Genomic DNA, 22,722 nt, shown 5'->3' on the forward strand with positions numbered 1-22,722 from the left:
GTCACAGTGGCAATGGAGACCTGACAGTAACATCTTTGGGGTTAAGGAAAATAAGTTGATCATCCCCAGTAGAGGACTGCTGGAGGCAAGGATGAATGTGTAGTATTCAGTGTATTTAACAACTTGTGACTTTCAAGATCCAGGCAGCCACCCTGTCCTTCCATCCAGGTCTTCAGTGAAATCTTCCTTTGCTCTAGGGCTCCTGCTTGGGATGGAGGAAAGCTGCCTTCCTTCTCACATCCTCCAAGCTTATACAGTGGAATCCTGCTGTTCTTTTACTGCACAAAACAACTCTGATGGCTTTGCACATCAACACGGTGCCCAGCAGGAGTTGGGATTCAGTGAGGCGGGTAAGAAAGAGGGGTGGGGTGGGAACAGAGGCAAGTTGGCAACCCTACTCACTGCTTGGGTTGGCAGCTAGGGCCAGCTCTCCTCAGCCCTGTGGGAAATGATGAGATTCCTGACATTTGCTTTCATGCCAAACTGGGACATAACATTAACATATTCCAATTTTGTTAAAAAACACCCGTAAAAGAAACAATTTACATTTCTAAATTAAACAAAAGTGCTGATTCAAATCCAAGCCATTTTGATTCATATGAAAATATTTGTTTCTGACTGACATTTCAACTCAAGAAAGCTGCTTCAGAACTTCAGCTGTTTGCCAGACTGGCCTTTTCCTATAGGAAAGTGGAACTCTTTTCCAAAGAAGAAAAGTTTTTGGAAAATTTTTATCCCACCCTTAAGGCAGAATAGGAACCCTAATATGTTTAAAATCCCAGTCCCAGTCTGAAAATGAGGTGAGAGGATGTGTGTGGGAGACAGCAAGTGAATACAGAAAACTCACTGTTCCCCAGGGAAAGTCATGCCTGCTCTAACCTGCTTAAGCCATGCAGCCATAGAAGAGGTACAGTGCACAAAGGACAGGCTAACACTGGGCAGATGAGAAATGGAGAAAGGCTGTTTTTTTTTTTTGTTTTGTTTTGTTTGTTTTGTTTGGGGTTTTTTTTGTTTGTTTTTTTTTTTTTACAGTGAGGAGGTGGCAAACAGCTCAGCCCTTTCTCTTCCCTCTCTCTCCATGTATGGTAACTGTGTACTGCAACAGAATAGAGACTTTTGCTGAGCTGAGATGTTCCAGAAGAGCTACAGTGACCCAGACAACATGGCACAGTGGTGTTTTGGTGGTTATGGAGAAGGTACAAGAGAGACTGAGACTCCCTGTTTATAGTCTGATCTGATGGGGAAGAGGCAGAGCAAAGAAGGAGACGTGGGCAAGGATACAACAGATGACAGCCCAGGGGTACCACTGCTCTGAGATGCTTCAGCAGTGTTTGCTCTGATCATCCTTTACTCCCTACCTGCTGCCCCTCTTCTGCACACAGAATCACAGAATCCTGAACTGGAAGGGACCCACAGGGATCACTGAGTCCAACTCCTGGCTTCACACTGGACCACCCAAAAATCAAGCCCCATTTCTGAGAGCAGCGTCCCAAAGTTCCTTTAACTCCAGCAACTGAGGTCTGGAACACATACATTTCAAGTTGGGGTATTGTGACTGTTCTAGGCAGTCACTCCTGACTAACACCATCCATGTTTGCCACAGGCCCATCCATTTGTCCCCAGGCTGAAAACAAATGCAGTTTTTGCCACCAGATCTCTCTGATTTCACCTTCATTCCTTATACTTCCCTCTCTGTCTCACTCTGCCCTTGATACTTTCCCAAGATCAGCTTGAGGAATTGCTATTGTGTGGCTGACAGAATAATTCCTATCCCCTTCATTCAGTCCTTCGCTCCGCTGACTGCCTCATTCTCTGTGGTTCTAGGCTCTGTCAGCACTTTCTTTGTTTCTACTGCTGCTCTGCTTCATCAGCTAGTGCAGCAACAGTGGGAAATGCAATTTCACTTCTGGTCTCTACCCTGTGAATTCAGATAATAGTAAAATTGTAACTTGCTCAATTTCTGTCTCCTATTATACTTCATAAGGCTCACAGCATTGCAGAATAAAACACATAATATCTCTTACCAAGGCCATTTTTTGTTTTTTGTTTTTTTTTTTTCCTCAGTAGGAAAGCAGAAAGATGCCCTTAAAATATTGAACTAAAATGCTATCTTTGGATGACTCAGAAGATATGTTATTGAGGGTGCCCAGAGACAGAAAAAAAGAGGTTAAATTAAAGAAATAAGCAATCTAGATTGACAAAGATAGATCTTGTTGGAAAACCCTGTTCTTTTCCAACAGAATAACAAAGATAATGGATGAAGAGAATAAAGGACATGCTCTGTATCTGGGTTTATATAAAGCACTTGAAACAGCTTTTCATGAAATTTTATTCTAAAGAATCATTTAATGTGACCTTAAATAGATCTGGAGTGAGAACCAGCAGCAGTACTCTAAACAGAAAGAAGCAGTACACAGTGCATCGGGAGAAGATGACCTACTCAAAGAGAGAGACCGTATTAGGAGCCATTCTGTACTGTATCTCTAAGATAAAATAAATCAACATTTCTCTGCATATTGTGTTAGTGGCTCTAAAGATTATGAAGATGAAAAGGAGGAGGGGAATTCAGGTTAAAAAAAAAAAAAAAAAGGCAACTGGAAAAAATAGCTAAGAAACATAGAAATGTAGGCAGTAGTTCTAGGACAACTGTGGGATGGAGAAAAAAAATGAAGGGACAGCAGAAAGGAGGTCTGGGGCTTCCTGTTCAGAAATATCCAGTGCAGAGAATAGAAGCGCTCTACAGAGAAAGAAGGAAGCAGTGCTCAAATAGTTCAATGAAGCTCTGGTACCTAGATACTAGAAATGATACAAGAAACAAAGGCAACAAAAATAATTGCTCAGGTGCTTGGACTGAATACTGTGTATTTCAAATGTAGATGTTGGGGAAGGGCAAACCCACTGCCAGCTGACAGTACCTGATAGTTGCAAACATCAAAAACAGAGATGGATAATTTAGTTACAATACCTAACAACGCAGCCATTCAGAGGAAATGGAGGGGTATCTTCACTGAGAAATGGCATAATTTCAGCCAATGGCTGTGAGCATTGGCCTATTGGAATTGGTGCTGACAGGCTTAGCATGGGAGCAGACCAGCCAGCTCTATAAAAAAAAGATGGAAACTTTTTTTGGAAGACTTCTGGGCAGTTAAACTTACAGGCCTCTGGAATACTTCCTAAGAGGAAATGATGGAAGCCAAACTCTTTGGGAAAGTTAAATAAACCCAAATGAAAAAGTACCAGTGAACCTAAATATACAAGACAATTTTGCACTGATTCCAGGGGAAGATGTACAACCTTACATTAGAGCTGGTAGGGAACATTCACAAGTCTCCATTTCACTAGAAGTTTTCATAAAATGCTTGTAAATATTTGCATAGAAATTTAATCCTGGACTTGGATAAAGGAAAACACATTCTGACAGAGTGAGGGACATTTTTCTTGAGTGCTTTTGGGTAAGGAAAGAGAGTTGAAAAAAGCATCCAAGCCTCTGTCTGTCAGCTCAACATGTCTTCCCAATCTCTAAACTCTTGAAGATCTCTGATTTGTTTCACAGCCCTATAAACAATGAACAGCATGCATTTTGGCTTTGCCTGGACAAAGAAGGGAGCTGTGAGGCATTTCCAGTGCCTTTGCTCATGCAGAATGCTAGTAGGTAAAAAGAGCACTTCTAACTATGTTCTATTTTATGTCTTTAGCACGTGTAATGTATGTGGTGAAACAATAAAATCCTCACACTCAGAAACACTGAGAGTTAAAACCACATCCTTCATGGTTCTTCAGCATCCATTTCCCCTCCCTTTGTGTGACCTGAGCAGGATCATTCTTACCCCTTTATCCACAGGGACCTTCACATCCATGGAGAGGTAGCCTGTTTCCCCATTGATCATGGCAGTTCTCAGCTGCAGAGGTGAACAAGATCAGCATTAGCATCTCTGGGTAGAGCAGGATGGGAATTAATAGAGCTGCTCATTGTTAAAATACAGGGCCTGACAGGAAAGAGCGGGTGTCATTTTTTTCCCCCCACAGTTTGTTTTTTTTTACTTCTTTTAAACGGAAAACCTGTTCTTGGTGGTCAGGATCCTCGTCCAATCAGTGACACAGAATAAAAATGGCTTATGCTGAAAGCTTGTTGATATGTCTTTTGAGCTAAAGGAAAGGATCTGGAAGCTATGAAGCTGTCAGTCCACGTTTCAGACTTCATCGTTTGGCAGCCAGAATGTCATTAGCGTGATTCTCTGAGAGCCTGAAAGAGGAGACACCTGAGAATCCCACTGGCTCCCTCAGGCTGACTACAAAACCCTTTGGCATTTCTTTAAACTGATTTATAAATTATAGACTGTACAGAGTACCACTTCTGAGTGCAACAAAGCAGCTGTTTAACACAGCAAAGCAAGGCTGTGTGATAGCTGGGGAGGCAGTGCGAAGCCCACTTCATTCAATCCAGGTTCCAAAGTCAAAATATAATTTTCTCAGCAACTCCCAGCCTCTTGCGAGCAAGAGCCAGGAAATTTTTCCATAAGCGCAGAGGGTTTGACATTAGGTTCAGCCTGCCAGAGCATATCAGCCTGTTGCTTCAGCTTGGGTAGAAAAAAAAGGTGGGAAGTAGCTTATTCATTCACACAAATTGCTTCCGTGCTTCCAGAGACAGGCTTCCATTCAGGTGCTGGCCAGACTCAACTGCATTTGCTTTACAAGACCACAGCTCTATTTATTATGGCTGTTTGATGTGGGTTATTTACAGGCTTAGAAGCTTGTCTTTTCCAAAGTCCATGCCTTGGAAGTCCAAACAATGACTGGTACTGTAACTCCTTGCTAGTTAAGAGAGCTTGACCTCCTGCCAGAGCCACAGCATACTCTGTTCTGGTCTGACAGACTGAAGTAATTTCTCTGGGTCCTGGGTTCAGTTTGGTTGTTGTTATTTCATCCATGTCTTCTTGAATGTCAGCCATCCTTCACTGCACCATGGGGCAGTGGAGAAGTAAATCAGTGGGAATGAGATATTGGATCTCCTCATCCCCAGCCTGTCCACAGACCTCCAATGGGGTGGCAGTGGCTGTAGGTTGGTGCCACAGCCCAACCTTGCTGCATCTTCCATGATAGTGTCTCCTGCTCTGAATATTCAAAAGCAGACACAGTCCTGGCATGCAAGATCTCAGAAACAATGGATCCGTGCTGTCACCATTGCAGGCCATGAGCGCTGGTGATTCCTTTTCCCCATTTACTCATATAGCTTCAAACCAATAGACGTACAGTTTTCCTGAGGGTTCTCATAACATTTAGGTGTTTTGCCAGTCACAGCATCCTTGCATGCTAATTTCCTCTTCAAAAGTTCTGTCAAGGCTGAAGAAACTCCATTTGGGTGGCAGTTCCTGATGCTGGACATGATCCCTCAACTCTTCCCTGTTCCCCTCACACTAAGAATAGCCCAGAATTTCTTTACAAGCAAACCCAAACTTCCTAGCTGCAAGTCACACCATTCTACATCAATTTGTCTTTTCCAGACAGTGCTATGTTCCCTCTCTTTTTCTCTTTAGCAGCTGGCTGTATTATACATCATTAGCACTTAGGCATGTTTTCCAGTCTGATTTTGCTACTTATCAGTGTTGCTGAGATTACACTGCAACTGATGTTGAGTCTGTCATTGATCTAATACCATAGCTGTGAATCTGAGTGTTGAAACGTTGGCAGCTTTCTGCTGCAGTGGGTGTATCTTGAGAGACTCTCAACTTGCTGAAGTCACACTGCAGATATTGCTCACGTCACTGAATGTCTCTGTACTCTCAGTGGCTGCAATCTTTCTTTCTTCTGGAAGATGCAGCAAAAGAACACAAAGTGGCTTTGTTTTGCATGCCTCTTTTGACATTTTATCATTTTATTATGATTGCATAAGGACTGAAACCTTACACTGTGCATTATATTAGCATTCAGATAGCAATGTTATTTGATCAGACAGTAACCTGGTAGCCAAATAAATATGGCAGCAAAGTTTTAATTTCCTCAAAAAAAAAAAAAAAGTATACATATATACACACACATATGTATGTATTTGTGAAACAGCATATTGAGTAGAGACAGAAGTAGCTCCCATAGTGGCTCCAGCAAGACAGAAAACTACCATGGGAGCAGAAATGCTAGAAGACATCAGTGAACCCACACAAAACCACAGATAACCCGTATCTTGACAAGTCCACTGCATATAAAACTGCTTATTTTTACCTAATTCTCTATGTTAAACATGTAGATGTAGTACTTATGGATATCGTTTAGTGGGCAATACTGGTAGTGGATTGTTGAACTAGATGGTCTTAAAGATCTTTTCCAACCTTGATGATTGTTTGATTTTGCTTCTATATTTCAGCCTCATTTCCTTTCTCAGCCTGCCACACTCTTCCACTTTCCACGTTCCCCTAGCACAGCCCTCAGTGCTTGCCCTGCACTGGCCACAGTAGCTGCTGTGATCCCCTTGCTGGGCTCTTTGTCCCACCTAAGTGGGCATCTATAGCACCAGATCTGCTTATCTCAGCAGTCTCCCCTGTAATCCCGAAGCATGTGTCCTACAGCTAATTCTATCTTACTCTCAATTCAGTTCTTATCTTAGTAACTTAAGTAGCTATTCTCTCTTAACTCCTTTGAGTAAAAGAAAACCAGCTATGGAGAAGCCTGTCTACTTGCTGTTGTATCTTGATTCCAAGTTCTGATACACCGCAACATGCATCTGTTGAGATGTATGCTGTTTCTTGTTTACCACTTTTTAATAGTTTTGCTTGAGAGAGAGTAGAAAAAGCATTTTCAAGTCATTTCCCTCTAGTCAGTTATTGTTTTCAGAGGCTCCATGCGTGCAATAAGGTGTTTTCTGGAAAACCATTTTCTTAAGTGATATATCCCATACGCTCTTTGTCTATCATTAGAAATGACTGCAAGCTTTGTCTCTTTTTGAATTGCACTTTCTTCCTTGCTGTGAATCTCATTAGTTGAGTGGGCTCTGCTATATCTCACATACTGCATGTACAAGCAACATCATGGCACATCTCCCTACTCCCAAGCTTTTCTGGCTTTGTATTAAGCTGAATCCAGAGGTGCAGCAGCTACCACCAGCATGTGGGCCATGTACACATAGGCTGACTTCCTGAAGCATCCTCCAACTTCTTCCCTCCTCCTGCAAGTACTTTCCCTCCCTGTTCCGTGGAGACAAAAGCTCATACAGATGAAGAAGGCAAGCAATTTGTAGGGAGCGCTGGCCTTGTTCTCTTCTCACCAGCTTCTCATAGAGCCAGTTACACATAGTAAAAGCAGGAGTGCCACTTCCCTCCTCCTCATTCTGTGTATGTATGCTTAGTAAGAAGGAGATACAAAAAGCTTGAATTCATTTTTTGATACTCACTATTTCATCCTGGTCTTCCCATTCCACCTCTGAGAGATCCACACTGTTGTAGTTCGGCTTAGGCTTCAGCTTCTTTCCTTCTTTATACTGGTATTTATTTATTTACAAAAAGAAAAAGAAAAAGAAGACAATCAAAGAAGAAAAACACTCAAGTAAGTATCCAGATAAACTAATCTTTTCTAAACTAACCTGTGAAGAATTAAATCGAATTTGAAGAATAATACTGTCTCATTCTCTGACTGGGAAGGCAGCACTTGGGTGCAGGTGCCTTCTCAATCCCATGCTGTGTATTTCTTTATGTGGGAAAGGCTTTTTCAGGAGAAAGAGACAAGCAAGAACATAGGTGAACTTGCAGATAAAGGGTATGGCCTGGTTTGTGAGAATATTCAGCTAAATAGGTCAGTATGTTACACTTCAGTACGCTTACCTCCAGGAAACCATTTTTTTCCTCTACAGCTAAGAGTGTAATCCCATTAACACTATTACACCAGCAGGAGATCTTTTCTGATGGGTATTAGGCTTCAGTATCACTGAGAAAAAAGGAGGCTTTTCACCTCAGGGTTAACTGATAAAAGACACCTATTTGCCTGTAATCTTCCTGATGAAGAAAAAGGTGTGAAGTAGACTAAGAGAGATGAGTTTCAGGTGGAGGATAAGATAGCAACCTTACCTGGCTTTGCCTTGCCTCTCTGGAAATGTGATATGTTCCTCCTCCTGACTTAATGAAGTAACTCCACACATGTGATATGCCTTTAGGAAGACGGCTACTGGGAATCCCTGTGGTGGCACTTTCTTTCACCAGTAGCCATGTTAACTACTATTGCTGTGCATGTGAAGGTTTGTGTTGACAGGAACGTATATGAAGTATCAAATGCATAGCATACCTGGGTAATGAAACCTGCTGGGTGTTCGCAGAGATGTATGGTCTGGAGTTCCGTGTGGTACCACAAGTGAGAATTATCCTTGCATCCACCCAGCTGGTCTACTGGTCCCTAAATTGTCTCTGACCTACATGTGACTAGGATGCGTGATGCTGGATCCTGCTAGCCTCAGGTTCTCCACATGTCCAACACTACAGCTGCGTGCCAGCTGTTACTGGGGTGCTGAATCTTCCCGAAGGAGGTATGAGTGCGTGAGGGGTCCTTCAGCCCAGCAGTGAAATGCTGCATGCATGCAAATACACATGTACCCACAACACAGCAATACACAAATATATCACCCACATGCATTCTTACAGAGAGGAAAGACAGGGCACCTCCCACTTCATACACATGCATGCATATATATATATATCTATGGGTGTGGTATTGATTTCTCCGTTCCTCATGTTTCTGATGCTGGTATATCAATAAAACATGAGAAGTCAGGAGCACTCCTGAAAGCCAGTTCTTTCACACTAGCAAAGCTTCTTAAATTCTCAGTTGTACATACCAAAGGACGGAGGTCTGGGTGTGAGAGGATGTAGCCATTGTTGGTGTTCAGAAAGGCATATCCGTGGACACCCAGCTGGAGAAAGAGGCATGAGAATAATTAGCTCTGCTTTTGCTAGAAGAACTGCTGCATAAGGATTGCCACTAGTATCTGGCCAACTCAGAATATTCAGAAATGTTTTCTTATTAAAGGTATACACTGGTAGAAAACAGGCTTAATCCTAAAGCATTTATCTCTGCCCCTTTGGCTACTCCAAGAGGACCAACCGTGTTGGAGTGGGGAGCCCCAGATACCTCTCTTAGAAGCCAGGTCAGTCTGCAGAGGAGCTCTGTTTTACGTTTTGGTTGTTGGCAAGAACATACGGAGCCTCGGCCAGTTGTATTGGCCTCCCGTTTACAGTGCTTTTTAAAGAGTAGCATAATCAAGCCAGAGCAGGCACCGTCTGACCTGATCTGCAAGAGATTTCCAAGAGAGCAATTACTCAGATCAAGCCCATACATAATACAAATTCCAGCTTAACTCGTGAGTTTCTGAAAACCCATGGATAGCCTATGCTTGCCAAAACAAGAGGTGTCTGAAGGAAGAATGGCTAAGGTTTCTATCTTCAAAAAAAATGTAGCAAATTTATGTTCCTATAGAGACAATCTTGGAGGGCTAACAATAGGAAAGCAGGGAGGTAAGTCATTCGCTGCACTTTTTTTTTCTTTGAAGGGAATGGATTATGTATTGCACACATCTTAGATCAAAACTTGGACTCTATTTAAAAGATTTTTTTCTTTTCAAATTGCATAGAGCTCAGCATGGCAGATGCATCCAAGGCACTGGATCAGTACTACATCAAATTTCCTTGCTGGCCTATTAAAGATGAAAAGCGTGGACTCAAGTGAGCTCTCAAGGTAGCTCTAGAACTGGTCTTTTGTGGCCTGTATGCCAGGAGAGACAAGGTGAAGAAATGAGGTTTCCAAAGTGGTCTGAAACTGAAATAGCTTCTGGGAAATCACATCCTGTCTCTGATGTAAAGAAACCCTTCAAATATTTTCCTTCCTTCCATGGCATTGCTTGGAGTAAGGGACCATTCCTCTTCTAGGTCTAGAAGAAAGATTATTGCAACACATGGCTTTTGAGTGACACGGAGGAAGGAAAATGAAAAGGTATAAGTATTCTGCAGAAAATGAATGTGTATAAAAAGTGAAGCCTCCTGGACAAGGCTCTTACAGGCCGAAACCAGCTGGCATTGGTCTGTTGAGCACAGACACCTCAATACTCTCAGTTCCTGGGTTGCCTGAAAGGCAGTTTCCTGTAGCAAACGGTCTGCAAATCCTGCATCTAGGTCTCAAGTGCCACACTCATGCATTGCCTCTGACAGCACTTCCATTCCTGTGAGTCTCTAGCAATCAGATTTTGGACAGTTGCCTAACTGGTAGTTGATGTCTAATAGTTCTTTAGGACAAACTGGAAATTGGAAATGATGGCTCAAACTACCTGATTTCTGTGGTGATTCTAGGATGAGTTTACCATCTCCTGGTATGCAGACCGACTGAACAAAATTCACTGCACAGAACTTACAGCAGAAACCAAACTAAACAGCACATCTCTGGAGTGTTTGCCTATTGGGGAATGCTTTTTCTTTTTTAAGATATACTGAGCACAGAACTAGTGGAAACTCTTGGACTAATTCTGGAGAGCAAATACTCTGTCTAGGTATAGCATCAGTGAGTGAGAGCCAACTCCCTGTTCACTGCGCTGCCAAGAAGTCTTCAAGCTGAGCTGGAAAAAAAAGGACAACTATGCATAACAAAACCATTTGGTTTCCCAAGTCCATTCAGTTCTTAGATTTTCTGCCAAGAATATGTTGACAGGGAAACTAGTTCGTTTTTTGGCAACTGATATGGCAGCTTATCCACTGGGAACTGGATATAAAACATTAATTTTTATGAGATGGACTATCCAATCCGTATCATCTTTGAGGGATCTGAGCAGGTGACCATGAAGTCAAAACTGGTGACCAGTTATGAATCCACTGGACCATCCAGTCCCTGTGTTTCTGTGGCATCCTAAGGGGTGAATGATTTCCTGTGTTGCTATGATGTATCACCACAACCAACTGCTCTTGCTTTATGCTCATTCTTCTTCCTACAGGCAGAAGAATGACTTTTCAGAGACATGACAATGGAAGAATGACTAATGACTTTGCTGTATAAAATAGCAAGTTTTATCTCAATCTTACCTTATAGCGTGGAGCAAGTTTTAACAACTCCCTCAGTGGCACATCAGAGCCCACCACACCCAGGAGAATGCCGTGAGATCGCTTGAAAACAAGAATTCATTTTCAAAAGTAAAATTTGGGTAGTTTTCTGCCTGAATACACATTGCTGCCTTCCTACTGACCTCTCACGTGTTTTCTCCAAACTTGTGTATGTTCATTTAAACCAGCTAGCATACGTCAGAAAATCTCAAGGGTTGCTCCAATGTTTATGGGTAGGAGCATTTCTACCCAACACTAGTGCACATTTTTTACTGTGATTCAGAAGTAATAGAAAATGACTGAACACAAGATTTGAGGGCAAAAGTATTCATTTGGTATGTGTGAATAACAATAAGGACAAGGCAACCATGCGAAGCAATACATATTCGTTTGTCACCGGGCTAAGTGAACCAAATGCCAAATACAAAATTATCTACCTAGGACAAATGAATGCATGAAATCCTCACAAAATGGGAAATTCTTTATTTATAAGCGTCTGAGGAAAAAAAAGGCTCAGAAGCTCCCACTGCAGTGCTGTGTTAATAAAGGCTAAGGCTGGCCTAGGGCAGAGAAGACAGACAGCTGTTCACATGATCTAGGTGGAGAGTTTATGCCTTGTACAGCAACAGTAAGGAACCAGAAGCTGAGATGAGGCTGAAAAGCTAGAAATGGTACAGAAAAGTGTGTAAAGGGTTTCAAAATGCAGAGGAAGTGCCCTCATCAAAGACACCTAAATTTTCTAACCTTTTTACCTTACCAAAATAAAGACAGGTTTGACTTCATTGCAGTGTAGAAGATAGTTCCCAGGAGAAATGCCAAAGGCTATGTGCTTTTTAGTTCAGCAGAGAAAGCCATCATGATGGGAGAGTGAAGCCAGACAGCCTCAAAGTGGAATTTAGACACCAATTTTTAACAGAGTGAGAAACTGCAATGGAGAGATCAAGACTGGATGCCTTTCTCCAAGGACACTTTGACCAAACACAGGTTATTGGACTCATGAAGGACCGTTACATGAAATGTAGAGGAATGTAATAAAATGCATAAATGAGACAAAGTAATGATTACTTTCAGTCTCAAATCTTACAGGGCTGTGAATTAGGCTGGCTTTGAAAATGGAAGGATAAAATGGGGAGGAGTGTCATGTTCAAGAGGTATTTGGAACAAATAGTATTCAGAGGAAATGACAGACTATCATTTTGACAGACAAATTATCATCTGCACATCCTGCCCAAAGTCAACTGCAGTTCCTAATGATCTGGCAGTCTTTCAGAGAAGCGTTGGCTCTAAAACCCCACACAGGTCTGCTGCAGTCTTACACTTCTGCTGGTGGAAAGGAGAGCAAAGGCCATGCTGCACTCACCGTCTCGTTCTTCTTGCTGAAGACTGGCATAGCCACTGTTGTCATGAGCAACAGACTTTGAGCCTGAGATGCAAAGAGCTGCCAGAGAACAACAAGCCATGTGTTAGCGGATGCAGTATTGCAGATAACCCAAGCAAAAGGCACTGGAAATCCCAGGAAACCCAGATGTTGGGTACAATCAGACACCTCCTTGCCTCCCACACCCCTCTGAAAACAGATGGCAGCATTTTTCAATGCTTTGTATCCAAGAGGATCGTAGGATGGATGCTTGCTCATGTGGGGTGATGAGAATGGGCTGAAAGCCAGTGAAATGTGTTGAAGCAGGAGAATGAAGAACCTGTAGAAATGGTGACACAACTTAAAACTGACACATAATGGTGTATAGACATAGGTACTTATGCAACAAGTGTAAAAACCACCAACACATCAAGCACAGAATGTAGAAAAACAACACAAATATGAGCAAAACACAAATATAATCTATACTGCAAACACATGAATAGCATGAATGAGAAACAGCATAGGCAAATGTTTAAAAGGCACAAATACACACACAGCTTGCTTGTATAAATTTGTCACTCAGGCATCTAAGCATAGGAAAGACAGAGGACAACACAGTGAGCTGTCTGTAAGTTGATGTGCACACATAATGGGGAAGCAGAGGGTCCCATTACTAGAGAAGATAGATGCTTTAAAAACATACAAGAAAGGAGGTTAAAAAAGGCAAGATACATGCACAAGAGTCTCCCAAACATACCTAGCAGTGAAAAGGACCTATTCTCTTGATGCCAGTAGCATCTCCCTTCCATTTCTGCTTCGGTCAAGTTAGTAGCAAGGCAAGAACTGACTTCCTGTCTCTATTAGTGTGCATGCTGGGAGCCATACAGCAGCCAGCCAATAACCTCTGCAGTTGCTTGAGGGAGATTTGAGTCCAGTGTCTTGAGTTATTGGTCTGGATGCTTCTTCGTAAAGAATTCCCCTGCACAGTAACACTTGTGCTAATATACAACAAACTACTGTGCCCAGCACTTACCAAACGCATGGAAGAGATCCAGTGAACTAAGCTACCATACGACACAGACACCCCTATCTACTCTGGACCCACAGCACAGCTCTCCAGTACATCCAGCATTGCCTCCCCTCTTGTTTGTGTCAGAGGGCTCCTCAGAGCAGCAGACTCCCACCCCCAGATGTAGAGGCCAGCTGTGGCTGTGAGTGCTCACACTGACACACCATTCAGCACACGGCAACGGCACGGCACGCTCACAAAACACAGGGCAGCAATTACCTCCTCAGACTGTGGCAGCTAGTGGGAGACATGGATGAACAGGTGAATGAATACACAAATGGAGGAATGAGACAAAGATGAAAGAGTTTGGAGCAGAGGAAAAGAACTGCAAACCAAAGCAAGAGGCAAGGAAAGAGACACAGCAACAAAAGTGAAACAAACATATCCCAGAAGCTGTGGGTTCTCCCCAGTTCCTTTCAGGGCTGTGGCAGACATCCTAAAGATGCTGCTGATCACAGCTAGTAAGTGCAGTTCCACCGTGGAATTCTGTCCAGGAAATAGTACCTGAAAACATTCTCTAGAGAATTTTTTCCTCTGGTCAGTTCTAGTTGTCACAATTATGCATAAATCTGTCTGTGTGAGAATGCCAGTGTATGAAAAAAAACAAAACCAACACATCTCTCTAGAAGCGTGGAAAGCACAGAAAGAAGCGTAACTTTCCCTTTCTGTAGTGAAAATCGAAGTGGAGATGAAGACTGAGAAGCATCTTCTATTTGAGGTAGTGCAGGGGAAAATAACTTCAATGATAATCAACTTTGTTTTTCCCTTCTCTCCTTTGGAAGGTGCATGGCCAGCATAACATCATGATGGCACCTGCTTGTGGTTCCAGTTTCTGAAGTCCTCCTCTGACACAAGGATGGGGTGTTGGAAGCCCCAACTTCCTGGTCCTTTATTTCCCTCCCTGGAAGTGAGATGTGCCCATTACCCACAGGCTGAGCACAGGCCAGTACAGTGGGCGACCTTACATCTTACTAACCCTAAGAATGGGAGCGTGAACCTGCCTCCCAAACTGAGATCTGTCTTTGTGTGACTAACAGTATGTGCTTAGGTACTGGGCTAGAGGAAGTAAATCTCTGTGACCCATATCTTGAGCTGTAAATAGTCTTTCCTGTGAATAATCCTTTAGAAGGTAGCCGTCTTTCACAGGAGAACTTCTTAAGTCATGCTGTGTCTGTGTGATTAGTCCTGGGCTCCTGGGTCACTGCAGATCCATACCTGAGTCCATAAATACATCTCAGCTTCAGGAGCAAGCAGAAAAGAAATACTGCCTGACTCAGCCAGAGACCTGTAACTTCTATTTGCCAACCAGCTCCTGGTTTTACATAAATTTCAAGACTTCCTGTAGGCTCTGATACTACAACTACTCTGATACATAAGATATTTAGATAGGAACTGGGACAAGTTATATGCCTAGCATACTCACTGAAGGTTTAACACCTTTGCCAGATTGGCTCATAGGCCCTACTGTTTGCTGGCTAAAAACTTGAGGTGTCATTCCTTACCGCGCTGTCCATGTAGGCTTCAGTCCATATAATGTCGTGGTCATGGTTGATGACCATAGGACGGCTGAGAACATGCAGGTACTCCATCACGTTCTCCTGGACGTCTGCCAGTGTGGAGATCTGGGTATAGTAGCCTTCATGGAGAAACGGAGACATGAGTCAGTCTTCTGACATGTCCCTCATGTTTATAAATGAATGTTCATGTGAAGTCAGAAAAGGGAATGTCAAAAACTACATCTACCCAGACAGTTTTATCTGCTCTTTACAAAAAGCGCCTTGACATGCCTTGTAGCCATGCTTTTTATGTATACAAGTTTCCATGGAAATCTAGAGCTTCAAAGCACTGGCTCTGTTCTTCTCAAAGCACTGGACTGGTACTCAAGACCAGAGTCTTGAAATAACACAACAAGCAGATGTAAAAGACTGTTTTAGGTCTTAGGCAAAAACATTCACGAATCAGTCTGCCTGTGTTCCTGAATGACAAACATATGCAAAGAAGGTATTCCACCAAACTACTCACTTCCCCTGTCCCATTTTATGTAAAGCCTAAACTCTCAGCTTCTCTTGCACAGTGCTCTACTCTTTGCTCTGCCTAGCTTTTCATCCAAGGATGGGGACTATGTCTATCCACCCATTGGAAGCAGAACCAAAAAATGTAAGTTACTTACTTCCAGAGCTTTCTCCTATAGCAGTCTAATATACAACAAAGAATATTAGGAAATAATGTCTTCCAGTTATCAAAAGATTGTCAAATGCTAGCTGCTTAATTGGTTAGAAATGCTAAACATGGATCTCATTGGTTACACTTGGTGTAGCACAGAGTATGTCAAGTATATGGAAAATTGTTATCACTAGGAAATCGATGCCATGTGAAATGGTTCATGAGTTGATAAGCTTTGTGATGTGGAAAATTTTGTATGCTTGAAAACGAGGATTAAAGAGCAGTATAATATGTTGAAATGGAAGAGCCAAGATCAGTGAGCCTTCCTTGGAGATCGAGTTTGCTAAGTGAGAATTGAAGTGCGAACAGTGTATTTTTGTTCTCAAGGATAATCCATTCTCACATTTTATAGTGAAACAACAGTACTGTGAATTTCTTGTCACTAATCTTATGGTTGAATATGCAATCTGAAATCCTTTTTTTTTTCATCTAATAAAAAGTAAAAATGTTACTTGTGTTCATAGTGCTAACAGGTAAACATTTGAACCTTGGACATCCTCAGCATGTGTACACTCTACAGACCAGCAATTCTTGTATGTCAATTATTTTCAATAGCAAATATACCCATGTCTTTCACAGAGTCCATTGAAGACACCGTTCAGACAGAAAGAGATCCAATAACCCTAAGTGGTCAGGCCCCAAGCTCAGTCTCTTTTTCCTTTATCTGTTGAAAAAGTGTACAGACGTAGCAAGCACTGCAGGGTGCTGGCCATTGCCAGATGTACTGGGGCCAAGTCAAGCTCAAACAGACAAGACTTTTTTTTTCCTTTCTTTTCCCATGTCTGATTGGTCTAACTGGACTTTTAAACTGGCCTCAAATGGATAGGGATGACTCATCTACTTTGAATGAACTTTCCCATTCATGCCATTTCATGCTGGATACAGAGAATATTGGTTTTGGGGCAGAATTAGCAAGCTGTCCTGGTACCTCAGTGAAATCACTGGCACACAAAGAATTTGGCTGGCATATAGGGGTTAACCTGCAGGCATTGTGAAAAATGCTGTAAAATCCTTAAAAAATATGCTTGTTTTACATCTGAGTCAAAAGATGTCAAGCTTACTGACAGAGGTTTAGACAGCTTGTCAAAAGCCAGCAGCTGGAACACAATAAGCACAGGGACTTAGGTGGACTACAGCTGGCATGAATTTCGGTCACAGTGTCCCTTGGCACTGAGACAAGAAAACATGGTGGCTCAGCACTGAGGACTTGCATTAGCTGGACATGGGCATACTCCATGCAGACTAGCAGGGCCTGCTCTTTCCTTAGGTCATCTTCCACCCAACAGTTCCTGGGCCCCTGAGCTGGTGTGGGGAACTAGTGGGGGAGTCCAGAGACCTACAGTCACGGTCCACATGTGAGGTGAGTGGTTGGAGTTGGGTAGCCATTACCACACAGCACCTTTGTTGTTGCAGGCGATCCATTTCACATTGGGGGCAAAAGTGACCTCCCGTCCAATGAGGTAAGTGAAAACCCGGACCTGGGAAAGAGAAAGAAAAGGTAGCCTAAAAGAAGCTGTCACACACTACCAAAGCCAAGAGGTCAAGGTTTGACACCCTGCCATGCAGCAGTGCACGCTTGATTGTGCTGCAGGACAAGAGCTCTGCCTTCATGCAGAAACAGGAGCCTCTCGCTCCATTTGTTTCACATTTTCCGGGCTGGAACTTCATTTCCAATTACAATAAGCTCAGAAAGCCAAGTATCACCCAGGATCATCTGCATAACAAGGCAGAACTGCAAATTCTGTTTGATTTTAAGATAGCAGCTCTGCTAGGCACTCAGCAACAACATGCAGAGAGGTTTATAGCTCACAGGAATCCTTTACCCAGGGGAACAGCCGGTCATGTGAGCATTTAAAGAAAGCTTCACCATTTCTTGTGTTTGACTAACAACAAAGGAGTGAATCCTGAAATAAACAGCTTTAACAGCTCTAGTAGGCTGCTTCTCTCCCTTTGTGCATTGCTGTTAGCTGGGATGAGGTAAACAAATAAATCTGGAGGGTTTAGGATGAGCTTGGTCTATTACACTTTCAAAGCAAGCAGGGTTGGCCTGAGAGAGTTGTACTGAGAGAGGTTGTCTGGGCCATTCCACTGCCCACCATATGGACTGGTAACAAACAAGGCTTTCCCAGACAGGGCCAATTATAAACAGTCTGGGCTGGCTGCATGGTATTAGCAGCGGGATGCACGCAGGTGTTTGGATGCTCAGCTCTGCCCACTCTGCCCAACACCTTGGATCATCTTCTTCCCACCGTGGCTGGGTAGCACCTTTCTTTGCCCTATCTGTCTTTTCCCAGACAAACCTTTCGATCTGGCCAGTTGTACTTTTCAAACACAGCTTCATAATCCTCCACTGCTCCGTCTGTGATCAGCATGATGGCTTGGTTACACAAGCCTCCTTGGCCAGCATCTCTGAACTGCAAGCAGAGTGAAGAGGATTAGTTATTGCAGCACTGACCCTTCCCATGTTGCTGCAGTGTCTTTATTCACCAAGGGCCAGATCCTGTCTTTCTCTTGCAAATCTCACCCTGTGGGCAGAAATCTCTCCTTGCAAAAGGACGTTGTTTTGATATTGCATATGTGTATATATATATCTTAATTTCTACAGCACTTACTACCTAATGTGGTTGCTGGAAGCTTTACAGAAGTAAAATAAGAAGAAAAGCACTGCAGAGGAAGGTGCAATTCACTGCTGCTTTACAGCTTGTGCAGTCACATTCATTTACACTAAATGGCTGTAGACTGACCATAAACACTGCCATTCTGATTTGACAGCAATAACTGTCACTTTTTATGGCAGAAAATGTGAGAGGAAGGGGAAATCACACTCATTATTTCAAGGCAAATCCATCGATCTACCAAAAAGAGCAGTGAGAAACAGGAACACGTGGAAAAACAAGGCTGCTGCCATCAGCACTGAAGTAGAGCACAAATGCATCAGATAGAGAGACCACGTGCTGTAATGAGAGAGGGCCAGTATCTGTGCTTAAGTGATACTCAAGGCATATGGAGGTAGCTAGGACTCTGGTACAAATGTCAGTGCTCTGTTTCTGTGCTCTGACCAAGGAGAGGTCTAATCAGCATAGAAGGCTGCAGAAGCTGGTATGCAGAGCGAAAAGTACAGAAAGAGGAAAATATGACAGCTCTGCACAGAAAATTAATGAGGCAATGGCATGAGATAGAATGAGTATGGGAGGCTATTTGAAAGGTGGCTGAGGTTATATCAAACAGCAGCAATTTTAAGCTGAAGAGAATAGACATAAATTAGGAATAAAGACTTGAAATGGCAAGACTAATTGCATAAAATAAAAGTAAACACTGGAGTGCAGGGTGTGAACTGGGACTCGTGAGGTGTTTCAGGTTTCAATTCACAAGTCTCTTCTGGCTTGGCAAGGCTGTTATAACAAAAGGCAAACATCTTTACCAGTATGAATGGCACTACTACTGCAGATAGGCATCATGACCATCAGTACCCAGAAACCTAGTCAAAGTCAAGACTTCTCCAGTCAGTTCACCACCCCACCATTACCTCTATGGTTATTCATCTGTATAAAATACCAGAGTTGGTGTTAATATCACCATAATGTCTCCTTACATTTATGTTAGATGTCCTGTCTTCTACAACACCATTCTTAATATCACTGAAATAAATGTTACTTTACTTCAGTGACCATGAATTCAACATCTACTGAGTGACCACTGTTAGAACAACATGTATGGTCCCATCCCTCTCTTTTGCTTAATAATCACAGTTACATCACTGACCAGAACCTGGACAGATGATTACAAAAGAGAACCAAGGAATCCTTAGGGTTAGTAAAGACCTCTAAGATCATCCAGTCCAACCATCAGCTCATCCCCACCATGTCCACTGCCCACATCCCTCAGTGCCACATCCACACGGTTACTGAATGCGAAGGATGGTGACACCATAACCTCCCTGTGCAGCCTGTGCCACTGCAGCACCTCCTTCTGAGAAGAAATGTTTCCTAACATCCAACCTGAATCTCCCCAGGTCCAACTTGAGACCATTCCTTCTCATTCTAAACAGTGAGGTAATGTGGTCATATGCATATCTTTCTCTGTGGAGTCCCCAAGCACTGATGTTTACAATGGTCCAGGAAGTTTCTACACCTTGTACCATGGAAAAGCCCTGAGTGCCAGCTGCAGGATAGCTGGAGGCCCCAGGAGTGTCACAGCAGGAGTGTCTCCTGCTTGGCAAGGGGACCCAAGGCAGAGCCTGGTAGTGCTGAACAGCAGCAAGAACAGGATGCCTTTTGGTACAAAGGAAGAAAAGGGAAAAGCAGCTGATAGCCACGTGGGATTGTGCTATAAAACCACCAGATGAGGAAGATGAGAAGGAATCTCAGGTGAGCTATTCCTAGGACAGATACCAACGGTTTCCAGAGAGAATGGCAAATGTAAGTTTTCATCACTGAGGTGCAGGGTTATGGTGGTGCAGGAGACATCAGAATAAGGTCCGTATCACAGATATGCAAGCCTTGTAATTACAAAAGCAGCTTATTCAAACTGTTGCGATCTGCAAAGTATTTTGTTTGGGCAATTATTACATTAATGTTTTATTAAGGTTGTCAGCAAACTACTTCAGACATCTCCTCTCTAGCTTCTTTAGACTTCATAATACTGAGATACTAAGAAATTAGATGCTGTATCAGAACCAGCAATCTCCTAATTACTGGAGTAGATAATATTTTCAACAGGGAAAATGAGATCATCACTGTCACAGAAATAGAGATTAAAAAGACAGATTTAGAAAACAAACGAACAAGAGGTAATCCCTGATGTTTGGATCCTTTTGTGGCTGGCTGCAGCTGTAGCAAATGATCTAGAAACACTCACACAAAGTTCTGAGCATAATTCCCTGCTCTGACTGAAGACTTAAGGGTGTGAAATAAGGTGAGATGGGGAGCAAGATGCCCAGAGACAGATGTCTGAAGGGGTGTGGGCTAGAGATGAGGTCTGTGAATGAGGGTTGGGGTCATGTATTCTCCTGTATAAGTTTGGTCATGTTGCCAGGAGGAACAGGCATGATCTAATTCATTCAGGGTCATGATGTCTTACGCTCACTTATTTGTTCATTGCTGTTTACTTTGCAGTTTCAGCCTGGTCAAAACAATGGTGAAGCAATGGGAACATGAGCAAAGCTCAGTGATATATGCACCCCCAGAATAATGGTACGCCCATCTGGCCAAATGGCTGAGTGTCCCCCTCCACCTCTGTCTGCCCCACATTCACACAGACATGCCTTCAGAATTATGAGGCATTCAAACTTATTGACAAGTCCCCCCTAGGCAGAAGGTGAGCATTAAGGAAGGAAACAGAAAGTCATTGAAGGAGAAACAAGAGATGGCTTTAAGCAGAATTGCAGAGGCTGGCGAGCAGGAAATTCTGAGCTTTGCATATCCTGGAAAATATACTGCAGAATCCAAGCCCAGAAAGATGTGAGTGGAATCAAGAAAAGATTTATAAACTTTCTGGTGAGAAGAAAGGGAGTACAAAGAGTACATTGGCAGATGGTAAAACAAAACAAACCAAACAAAAAAAAGCCCACAACAAAAACAGCAGAGAAATAATCAGACAAAGATGCTTTATAGCCTCCATGTTTTATCATCAAAAGAACAGTATTGTAGTGGCTGGGTACAGGCTGAAGTTGTAAGAAAGAAAAGAAAGAATTATAGGGAGGGTCACAAAGTGATTGGATTCAAGAAAAAGTAAACTGAAAGCATTCAAATAATCTGTGCTGAGCAGAAAGGGTAAGAATTGCAGAATGTGCTGCTGGACTGCTTGCCCTGTGGGCTGAGACCAGACTGGGACTTTACTGAGATCCCAAAGGGCAACAAGGAACTGCCAGAAAGTACATTTTACATAGGAAAGATGGGTAAGTTGTCCTTAAGCATCTACACCAGTGCTAGAAAAAATAGTGACAGTCCTACCATGAGTATGCAGAGGTAAAGTCCCAGCTAGGTGGGATGTAAGAGGCTGCAAACTCTTTCAATTTCTTACATCAGACAGGTTTACTCTCTCCATGACATTAGTTCTCAGATATTCATATTTCATCAAAGGCCAATTTGTTACCAGTTTCACTTTTTTCTTTTTCTTTTTTACCTATAGTCATTTGGGAATGAGCTAGTCATAATTAATCTCACAATTTCTGTCACTTCTGAGTGCAGCAGTGAGTCAGGGTGCCATTAAAACAGCTTGGTGTTAGGAGCAGAGTTTGTTCCGTGGTGGCCTCAGAGAGCAAAACCCAGGCTTTCTTTTCCTCCATGGAATCAGCTTTCAAAATGCCTACTTTCATAGAGGGCCCTGAGAAAGGAGGACCCAAAAGAGCCCCAGATTTTGCACTGCCTTATCCTAAGAGGTTGACTGTAATGAATATATGAAGGTATGTATGATGCCCCTAGGATCTGGGGGAGTGTATTTGCATAGATATGTGTGTACATACATATATATGGTGTGACTATACAAATATAAAAATATATTTACAATTTATTTACACTGGGAAGAATAATCAGAGGCTCCAGCGCGGAAGAGGAGGCTGAACATTGGCGGGAGAGGAACACTGCGGAGGCAGATCAGCTGCCTATGAATTAACAATGTGACAGCATCTGAAGAAAGGTAACTGTTGTCTTTTGTTGCATTAAGAGAGAGCTGTGGAGTGTAAGACAAGGAAAATAATTATTATGCTCCGCTTAGCCCTCGATAGCTCTCGGCTGCAGCACTCAGCAGTGCTGGGAGCACTCTGCTCCACGGGGACAGAGAGGCCAAACTGAGATGTACACAACTGATGGAGAAGAGCGAAGAGATGTGCCCAGCATGTGGGAGGAGAGAAGGCAGCAGTGAGATAGACTCGAACTCGATAAGCCAGAAAGGAACTCAGAAGACTGTGCTTGACACTTGAGAATTTGAAAGCGCTTTCTGAATGCCATGCTTAGCACCATCGGTTCCCCTGTGATGCATATTTCAGTGAAACTCCGTGGTGTGTGGCTAAATTG

General features: G+C 42.8%; 1 protein-coding gene across 1 annotated transcript in view; it reads right to left on the reverse strand.

Annotated features, from left to right (window-relative positions):
- CACNA2D4 (calcium voltage-gated channel auxiliary subunit alpha2delta 4) overlaps positions 1 to 22,722 on the reverse strand; it is a 114,191-nt gene that overhangs the window by 68,531 nt on the left and 22,938 nt on the right. The window contains exons 11-18 of the mRNA XM_048948412.1: positions 18,010 to 18,123; positions 17,109 to 17,187; positions 14,989 to 15,122; positions 12,418 to 12,495; positions 11,040 to 11,120; positions 8,813 to 8,887; positions 7,382 to 7,468; positions 3,828 to 3,899 (exon numbers count right to left, since the gene is read on the reverse strand). Of these exons, the coding sequence (XP_048804369.1) occupies positions 3,828 to 3,899; positions 7,382 to 7,468; positions 8,813 to 8,887; positions 11,040 to 11,120; positions 12,418 to 12,495; positions 14,989 to 15,122; positions 17,109 to 17,187; positions 18,010 to 18,123 (720 nt within the window). The remainder of the gene's footprint in view (positions 1 to 3,827; positions 3,900 to 7,381; positions 7,469 to 8,812; positions 8,888 to 11,039; positions 11,121 to 12,417; positions 12,496 to 14,988; positions 15,123 to 17,108; positions 17,188 to 18,009; positions 18,124 to 22,722) is intronic.

This window comes from Lagopus muta, chromosome 1, assembly GCF_023343835.1.
Source record: "Lagopus muta isolate bLagMut1 chromosome 1, bLagMut1 primary, whole genome shotgun sequence".
Lineage (NCBI taxonomy): Eukaryota > Metazoa > Chordata > Aves > Galliformes > Phasianidae > Lagopus > Lagopus muta.